Source organism: Hibiscus syriacus, unplaced genomic scaffold, assembly GCF_006381635.1.
Source record: "Hibiscus syriacus cultivar Baekdansim isolate YM2019G1 unplaced genomic scaffold, ASM638163v2 tig00110469_pilon, whole genome shotgun sequence".
NCBI lineage: Eukaryota > Viridiplantae > Streptophyta > Magnoliopsida > Malvales > Malvaceae > Hibiscus > Hibiscus syriacus.
This window is the reverse complement of record NW_024062751.1, coordinates 733,286-742,783: the sequence shown is the minus strand read 5'-3', so window position 1 is coordinate 742,783 and position 9,498 is coordinate 733,286. Positions and strand designations below refer to the sequence as shown.

Sequence of the window (9,498 nt, the reverse complement as noted above, 5' to 3'; positions counted from 1 at the left end):
AGTGTTTTTTTTTCCTATTAAAATGGTGGAAATTATATGTGATTTGATCGAAAAAGAGATCTAACGTTCTCAAATATACTCATATAAGAGATTAACATTTTTGAATATGCTCAAATAATCACTGATTTGATTAAATTCAATAATATGATTTTATTTTTCACATATAATTTAGTCCTGATATTTTTCTCTTTTGACACTTTAGCCCTATTTGGCCTAGTTTCTTTTATCACTTAGATCCTCAACGTAGTGGTCAATGAATATGCCACTTATACGCTGCTGATTGTACTTTTTTGGTCTGCTACGTGGCTTTATCGTTGATATGAATAGGCAGAATGTAATGGTTACACTTTATTGTCTCAATGAAACATAGTTAATTAGAATCGTCGAGAAGTTTCAGCAAAGAGCTTTTGGTGGTTTGGAAGAGCATTTCCTACAAGCAGAACTTGTAATTCTTATGCTTAAAACTGTTCACTCACTCTTAGTCGTAGAGAACCAAAAGGCATTTGTTCAAATATACAAAAGAACAAAACAATAAATCGATGTTTTTGTAATAGGATCAGATCATCATGGATATTACAGTAAGGTCATTGTTTCGATACTCAGAATATCAACTCGCCTAAAGGTCGTCTGAATAGCACTCCCTCGAGAATCATAATCAATGCCCAATGGTTCATACTATTTGGGATGGGTTAATTTTCAAGTTCAACGGAACCTTTGAAGCCCTGTTGTTGCTTTTCAACAATAGCATCCTTCAGTGGATTGCAAATTTTCCAGGGACTACTAATCGTTAACTATTGTTTTAAGGCTCTGCCAAAAGCCAGTAATTGCGTTTCTATCTCTCCATCATCATCATCCATGTTTTCATGTGCCATGGCAATAAACGATCGAGCCTAGGACTCTGGATTTTAACATAATATTAAGGAAATACATTATCACCTAGTTATCTATCTTGTACAACTTAAAACATCCACAATATCAAGTCAAACTGAGACATTTACTAAAACCCACCTAAAAGAAAAGTAAACAAAGATTTGGATCAACAAAACCTCAAAGCAGCTTCCAGCTCTTTTTCATCCTCGCAATTGTATCCCAATAAGTAAGCTCTTGCTGCCGCGGCAACATAAAACAAAAATGAGATACATGCAGATGCAATCAAAATCAGGGATTAAACGAATGATTTATTACCAAAGCGGCCAGATCCCATAAATGGTTCCGCTTCATCGGTCCCACCAGCTTGCTGCTGTTCCTGCAAGTTTTTTGACATGGCACGCAAAAGTGTTGGAATATGGATTAATAAATAGCTTAAGAATTTTAATGTTGCAAGAAAAACAAATAGTTAAGTGAATTTCTACTCACACTGTCCAATTCCATTTCGGATGGAGACAGTAACCTATCAAAACAGTGGCCTGAAATTGTGCAGACCAAAAGCTCATTGTTGGGATCCAAAATGACTTCTCGGCATGTATCATCACATACTGAGACAAGAAAGAACATAAATGAAAAAACATAAATCCATAACCTATGATAATTTGGAAGCAGATGAAAACGTTTCTTACCATGAACCTGCCCAGTCTTCTCACAAACAAATACATCCCCAATTTGGTAGTAGGTACATGTTTCTCCTGAACAAGCATGGTCAGTGACCACCTTATCAGCCAGGCCCCGACTACTTTTCCACAGAGATACTTGATCAGCAACAGTCTTGTCAAGAATTATTGAGTCATCCTTCACCTTCACATGCACATGCAAACACACACACACAGAGAAAGAGAGAGAAAGAAGAAAACAGCCAAAAGAGCACATTTCAGTTCCGGTTCATGAGTGGAAAAGTTAATTGAACATCTTCATGCATGCCTCTAGAGACTGAATCAATACTTGATCTTTCAGTATGTCAAGGAAACAGGATACAAAAAACATGTTTCTATTCAAGCAAGTAATTGCATTCAAAATGAAAATTTCCTGCTACCATGCATGTCAGTATAGCTTTTGACAGAAATGGAAATAAATGGAATATTCATCACTCAAAACACATTTTTGTGAACATTAGGATTCCATGACAAGCTATCTCTACCATATCATCACTGAATAGCAACTAAAACATCTTTTCCTCTTTTAAAGGATCAAAAATAAGTAAAACCTCGTTACCTGAGAAGGAAGAGGTGCTTGGCTTCTTTTAGCTGCTTGCATTTGAATGTAGTACTCTTTAAATTCAGATGTACAGTTCCTAACAAGTTCACTCATGTCCTCTTCATCACGCTGTGAAGGAAAAATATGTTTTACCATAAAGTTGATAACGTTATAGGGAAAAGCAGAAGCATGCAGACCAGCTGACATAACCACAAGAAGTACACAGAAAACCTCAATAAATAACATTATGCTAAATGCTGATACCAGAAATAAGACACCAATTTTTCTATTCATATAATCATATTCTAATACGATACATATAGCTGCCACACATGCATATTATGCCTTTAACGAAACAAATTCAAACAGTGGCATATTATTTTACTAGTCATGAGCAAAGGTAAAATAAGTATGCAAGGGAGGCTGTATGCCAACTAACTGATCATAAAGATCCTTTACACAAGAAAGATATGCGAGGTGTTGAAAGAATGAAAATTTAAAATATAAAAGAATCTTCAATTGAGAAACATAAACCAAATGTACCTGAATATAAAGCTTCTTCCAAGGACATTCCCGCATTTTTGTTGGAGGCAACAAACCCCATCGCATACAATACCTGCACAAGTTGAAAACTTTTAATTTCAAGTAGCAAAGCAAGGATTTACCAACTAAAAGGGTGGGGATTGATTACGAATACATATAGATAAGCTTAAGTGTGGTAAAAGCACAACTTTAGACCTTCACAACAACAACAATTAATATATATCTGCAAAATTAACTAAAGCAAACCAATGAATTCGTAACCTAGACATCACTTAGACACTAAAAGGAAGATAAAATGAACCTTCAATCACTAAAATTCCATTTATCTTACAGAGGAAGACTTTAATTATGCATTAATAGATAACTTAACTTGGCCAAGGAGTAGCAACAATCAACAAACTTTAAAATCTAAAAGGCAGAAAGGAAGAGACTTGGAAGTTTGAATATCAGAAATCAAATGCAATAAAACACTCACAGGCGACGCCATAAGGATTCATCAGATGCCGCAAAATTCAGAAAACTGCACACCAGCGAGCACGATACAAGATCCTGTAAATTCATACATAACAAACACAACATGAAAAACTGATACTTTTTATAGGGGAAAAGAGAGAGCCACACATGACAGAAAAAGGACCTCGGATGAGAGAAATTTGAGGATATGAGTAAACAACTCGGGTGGAATTTTGCTGAAAGTACCACTCTCAATCCCCCTAGGAACACTCCTATTATTGGTGTTCTTCACTTGGCCAGGGTTCGGATTCATATTTGAAGAAGAAGCCCCATCACCTTCGCGTTCTTTTTCCTCTTCCTCATCTCCGTTAACAACGCGCAATCGCTTGGCTTCTGGCTCCTCCTAAAATCGGAAACAAGTCAATTTCATGATAGAAGCATAAAATTATTATCGGTAAAGAAAAGAAAGAGGGTAGGGAAGAGAACCTCATCGGATAGTTCAGATTCGAGAAAGTTCGCCAACAACTCATCTTCTTCGTCTGAAAAGGTCATCGATCAGATCGGAAGGTGATCGGCCTATTAATTCGCCGGCCGACAATGTAATCGGTTTTTTAATATATTGTTTGAATAGGTCGAACAATGTCTGGTAGATGGATGGATTGATTAGACACGAAGGTAGGCTGACAGCTCGCACGTGCGACCAAGCATGTGTACGATGGGCCGGTTTCGGGTCGAATATATTCTATTCTTACGATCTTTTCCGAATCCGATACATAAGCGTCAAAATATCTTTTCTGTTGGGGTTCAGGGGAGATGGTAGCTTAAGGGCGGGCCTGGAAAAAGATGTCTAAGGAGACAGTTTAATATAGGGATGAGTAAACGTGTAATCGAAAATTAATTTTGTTTTTATATTTTAGTAGAGTTTTACTTAAAATATTAATTTTGTCATTTAAAATATTAATCTTTTTAATGTTTTCGGTTGTAACTAAAAATGTTATGGATAAAGTAACATTTTCGATTGTAACCGGAAACGTTAAAAGATTAACATATTAGTTAACAAAATTAACATTTTATGTAGCGTTCTACCGTAAATGTTAAAAAATATTAACATTTTCGGTTATATCTTTTCTTAGCCTTATATTAGGCTGTCAAACAGCATAATTACCTTGAAAAAGGATATAATTGGTCTATAGATGAAATATGTGTTATTAAAAATTGATTTAGTGAGTATTTAAATTAAATGAATTCGAACTTTAACTTTATTCGATTTTTAATAAGTCGAAACGAGTTATTTGATATTTGATCCGGAAAGTTATCGAGTAACTCAAAAAATAATTTACTAAAATTTTAGATTTTTTAAAATTAAATTAAATTAAATTAATAATATTAATATTTATATGTTATATATATATATATATATATTAAAATACAATATAAAAATTACATGTACTTAAGGTTTAGGTTCGAGTTTGAGTCGAGCTTTAAATTTTTATTTCGAGTAGAGCTTAAAAATTTTAAGTTCGCAAGCTTTTGTGTCAAGCCTCAATTATTTATTTCAAGTTCGAGTCATGTTTGATAATTTTAGGCTTGCGAGTTTTCGAGTCAAGATGAATTTAATTTTAAAGTTTTATAGTCGAGTTGTTTATCAATATTTGAAGTCAATTTGGCTCGTTTAGAGTTCTAGTAGAGCTTCTCGGAGAGGAAGGTTTGAAGTTAAAGTGATTTTTAAATTTGAAATTTAATAGTTAGAGTTTGATTAGAATTTAATTTAATTTAAATTGATACAAGTATAAAATTAAGAAAAATGAGAAAAATAAAAATTATTTTCTTCTATGTTGACTATACGTAAAAACAAAATTAGGACTAGAAGTCAAGCTGTACAAGGATTTCTCTTGTATTCTTTTATTTTAGTCACTGTCGAAATGATCTTTCAAAAATTAAAAACTTTTAGAGTTCGTCTTGATTAATTTAGAGTTTTTTTTTAAAATATAAAAATGTACTTTGAGAAGTCAATCGATTTTTGTTTAGTGTGTAATTGGATCACCCAAAAAGATTCCTTTTTAAATAAAATTTGTTTTTTAAGAAATATTAAAGTAACAATTTTTGGTTTGATTAACCAGAAAATGAGTCCATGAATCGATTACATAACACCCCAAAACGAAAAATTATTTCATAGACCCTCTCCGACACTTCATCATTGATCCCAACCAATTAGAAAATTTCACATCAATTATTGTTTCCATATCATTTACACACAAGTCTCTTCACTAATGCATATTGTCGAAACCGTCTTTCGGTTGGGTCCAGAATTGGGCTTCGACTTGGATTAAATGCTTAGGAGTCGCCACCGACCACTTTAAAATGAAATTAGGTGGGTCGGACACCATCTTACCTGATCTGCGTTGTACCAGAAATGTGTAGGGTTCGGGAGTCGGTTACGGCCAAAGAAGGATTGGCACCCTTGAACCGCTCTTTTGGTACCAATTAATTTGTCGATTGTCTTTAATTGCGAAAATTAGGAAATTAAATTAAAATTTAAAAATTCGATTCGAATTGCTTACCTTTGATTGGTTGGAGTTCTTCTAAAAGAAAAATCAAAAAGGTTAGATAAAAATAAGTAAATAAAAACATAAAAAAATACTAACCAAAATAACAAATCAAAAGAGGGAGGAAAAAATATAAATCAAAGAAAAAATGAATAAAAAATATAAAATAAATAAAGAAAAAAATATAAAATAAATTTAAGGGAAATAAGATAAAAAATAAAGTAGAATAAATAAATAAATAAATGTGAAATAAAACAAAAAACAATAAAAAAATAGAAAAATGTTAAAATAGAAAAAACTAGGAAAAACATAAATGAATTAAAAGGTTTAAAAATAATAAAATAATGGGGACTAAATGATAATTAAACCAAAACGAGACAGTGACTAAAATGAAGTACTAGCAAATGTAATATCCAAAGTCAAATTCTAACGAAAATAACAAAGCAAATAAAAGTCATACTAAAATAATAGAATTGAAACTTTGATGCTCAAAATTAAATAAATTAAAAGTTCAATCCATGGCTATGAAGCAATATTACAAAGGACGAGGGACTCGTGCTGCGATAAATCCCTAACTAAAATTGCGAGCCACCCCCATCGAAACTACGTAGTTTTGCCAAGCTTATATATGTGTTTTTCCTTTAGCCAAAAATGGTTATTCTCTCATTTAAATCACTTTGCTTTCTCTCTCTTAAAATGAGAGAAAAAACCTCTCTTCTCGCCTCTCTCCAGGCGATTCCCGACCACCACTGACTCTACCGTCGGCCATCACCCACGGTGGTCGGATAACAACCAAATCTACCCCTCGAAAGCCCTTGCCACCAATAACACAACCCTACAACCCGAATCCAAAAAACCCCCTTTAATCGACGTAGATCTAACGATAACCCTTTCGGGTTTTACCTTTTCCGGTGACCTCTCGCTTCTCAGGTGGCTTCCTCGGTTCAGATGCTTGTCTTTGGTTTCTTTTGTGTTTATGTGGCTGCCTTATTTGTGTCTGAGGGGGTCTCGTTGGCCTCTTGTGTTTACTGTGTTTTCTTTTTTGTATCGTATTGATGGTTCTTTGGTTGGGATGATGTTTCGCGTGTTGTTGATGGTTTTTTTTTTGTTTGTTGTGGGTTTGTGTGGTGGTTTGATGTGGTATTGTGATCGTTCTTCTTTTCTCCGTTGATGGTTTGATATTTATAGGCCCCGTTGGGGGCCATTTCCGGTTGCGGTTGGAGTTGATCCCGGATATTGCGGGGTTGTCCTCGGTGATCTCGGATGGTTCAGTCCGAGTAGCTCCGATTCTGGTGCTGCACGTCGCCAAAATCCTCGGCTAACTGGTGACTTCAAATCTTCTGGGACCTTTGATCTCGACCGTTAGATTGGGTTAGATCCAATGGTCTGGATCTGGCTGCGCATTTGATGAGATATTTGGGGCTTCAGAACCCTAGTTATCACGCGATTTTGAGCCGTTGATCACTGCTTGATCTAACGGCTGTAAGCTGTGCGACGTTGGGACTGAGTGAGAAACCCTAAATGCTATTGGGCTAGTTCAAGCCCAGCTCTTGGACTATTCAGACCTCCTTTTGGACCCTAAACAAAAAAACAAAATAATAATAAATAACAATAAATAAATAAATAAATAAATAAAAAAAACAATTTCGAAAATATATAATATATTAATTTCTAAAATGTTATTTTAAAAACTATATATTATAAGCATTTTCCAAAAAGATATTTCAAAAACTATATAATATTATATATATTTCCAAAATGTTTTAAAAACTATATAATATATATTTTCAAAAATATTTTTAAAAATTATATATTATATTTATTTTCAAAATGTTTTAAAAAGTATATAACATATATATTTTCAAAAAATGTTTTAAAAACTATATATTACATTAGTTTTCAAAATGTTTTAAAAACTATATAATATATTAGTTTTCACAATGTTTTAAAAACTATATATATATATATATATATATATATATTCAAAAAATATTTTAAAAACTATATATTATATTAGTTTTCAAAATGTTTTAAAAACTATATAATATATAAATGTTTTTAAAACATGCTTGTCAAAACTATATTATATATATATATATATATATATATTTTAAAAAGGTTTTCAAACTATATAATGTATATATATATATATATATATATAATAAACAATGGGACGAAAATGAGTGTCTACAGCTGCTCCTCTTTCTCCTTTTTCGTGGAACGAAAAATAGGACAAAGATAAAAAGACACAAATTTTCGTTCGGTGGAGTTGAAAAATAACTCCCTATCGAATTGAGTTGCAGATGGCTCATCCGTCGCAAAGTCGAGTCCACCTTGAAATGATATGGAATTGAAGTCAAAGTTCGGAATCAGAATATTACTTCAAATTGCAGTCCACCTAGGTCTTTTTCTTGACTTGAAAACCTCGGCTACAACCGAACAATAGTGTGACTGAGGTATCATCGAGCTGAATGGAATCAAACTCAACAATTTTATTGACAGATAGCCCTTCTTACCTCGAGCTATGCTGTAAACTTGATCTATCTCTGAGTTGAATGTAATCGAACTTGAAGGTCTTTGTTTGGCAGATAACCCTTCTCGACTTAAGTTATACTGCAAATGATATGCCTTGGAGTTGAGCGTAGTCGAACTCGAAGGTCTTTTGGTCACAGATAACCCTTCTAGCTTTGAGTTATGTTGTAAATGATGTGCCCTCGAAGCTGAGTGTAATCGAACTCGAGGGTCTTTGGCAGATAGCCCTTCTCAACTTAAGCTATACTGCAAATGATGTGCCTTGGAGCTGAACATAGTCGAACTCGAAGGTCTTTTGCTCACAGATAACCCTTTTAGCCTTGAGTTATGCTGTAAATGATGTGCCCTCGAAGCTGAGTGTAATCGAACTCGGGGCTCTTTGGCAGATAGCTCTTCTCGACTTAAGCTATGCTGCAAATGATGTGCCTTGGAGCTGAGCGTAGTCGAACTGATAGGGAAGCGGTGGTGGATTGATGAACGTTGCTATTGTTGAAGAATCAAACCTAGAAAGCTCTAGACCCGATGAAGAACAATAAGGAATGAATAGGGAAGGTGGCGGTAATAGCTAGGGTTCTTTAAGGTTTTCTTTAGGTGCTGGAAACAAGATAAGAAACAAGATTAAAACAAGATAAATAAAATATAAAGGAATTGAAAATAAAAAAAATAACCAAGAAATCAAAAGATCTCCCTTATGAAAGTGAACGGTAAAGATGATTGATGGCGTGGATGGATATGTGGAAAATCGATGGATAATGTCCTATCGAGCCCTCCTAGTCGCAATGAAAAGACAAACACGATAATATGGCTCTAACCAACCCTCCTAGTCGCAATGAAAAGGCAAATTGGAGAGTGAAGATTAATCTCCCTCACAAGAACTTGAAAGAACTCAAGGAGAAGAACTCAAGGAGAAGAAGCTTCGAAGGCACAAGGCAATCAGCACTTGCAAAAACGAACTCTCGTATTATTAATCAAAGAAATCTTGAATTACAAAGTTTAATGAAGCCTCCTTTATATAGGGGTTGAGTTCTAAAGGTCCTAAATAACTAATGAATAAAATAATAATAAACTAAACATATCTTAACTCTAATTCCTAATAAAATAATAATAACTAAAGATAATATTTTTAACCCAACCTTAATTCCTAATAAAATAATAAATCTAATCCTAAAAGATAATGCATCATCCTATATTAAGTTATATTACAAATAATCAATAAAAGTATTGAAAATTCGTAATATTTATAAAATCCCGTATTAATCCCGTATAGGATTTTCTGCATGCACCGTCTTCAGTAAAA

At 33.6% G+C, this 9,498-nt stretch overlaps 1 protein-coding gene across 3 annotated transcripts; it reads right to left on the bottom strand.

Moving 5' to 3' along the window:
• Positions 1-526: 526 nt before the first annotated feature.
• LOC120127592 (F-box protein SKIP31-like) lies at positions 527-3,772 on the bottom strand. 3 transcript variants are annotated; one of them, XM_039145449.1, is made up of 10 exons: positions 3,610-3,772; positions 3,308-3,526; positions 3,146-3,219; positions 2,671-2,743; positions 2,146-2,256; positions 1,557-1,731; positions 1,357-1,475; positions 1,186-1,246; positions 1,009-1,107; positions 527-936 (listed from the first exon to the last, which is right to left on the bottom strand). In XM_039145449.1, the coding sequence occupies exons 1-9, from the start codon at positions 3,673-3,675 to the stop codon at positions 1,037-1,039; spliced, it is 969 nt and encodes a 322-aa protein (XP_039001380.1). In that variant the 5' UTR covers positions 3,676-3,772; the 3' UTR covers positions 527-936; positions 1,009-1,036. The 3 variants fall into 3 exon arrangements, with proteins under 3 accessions (XP_039001380.1, XP_039001379.1, XP_039001378.1); XM_039145448.1 differs by having other exon boundaries at positions 527-898; XM_039145447.1 differs by lacking the exon at positions 527-936 and having other exon boundaries at positions 947-1,107; positions 3,610-3,771.
• Positions 3,773-9,498: the final 5,726 nt, after the last annotated feature.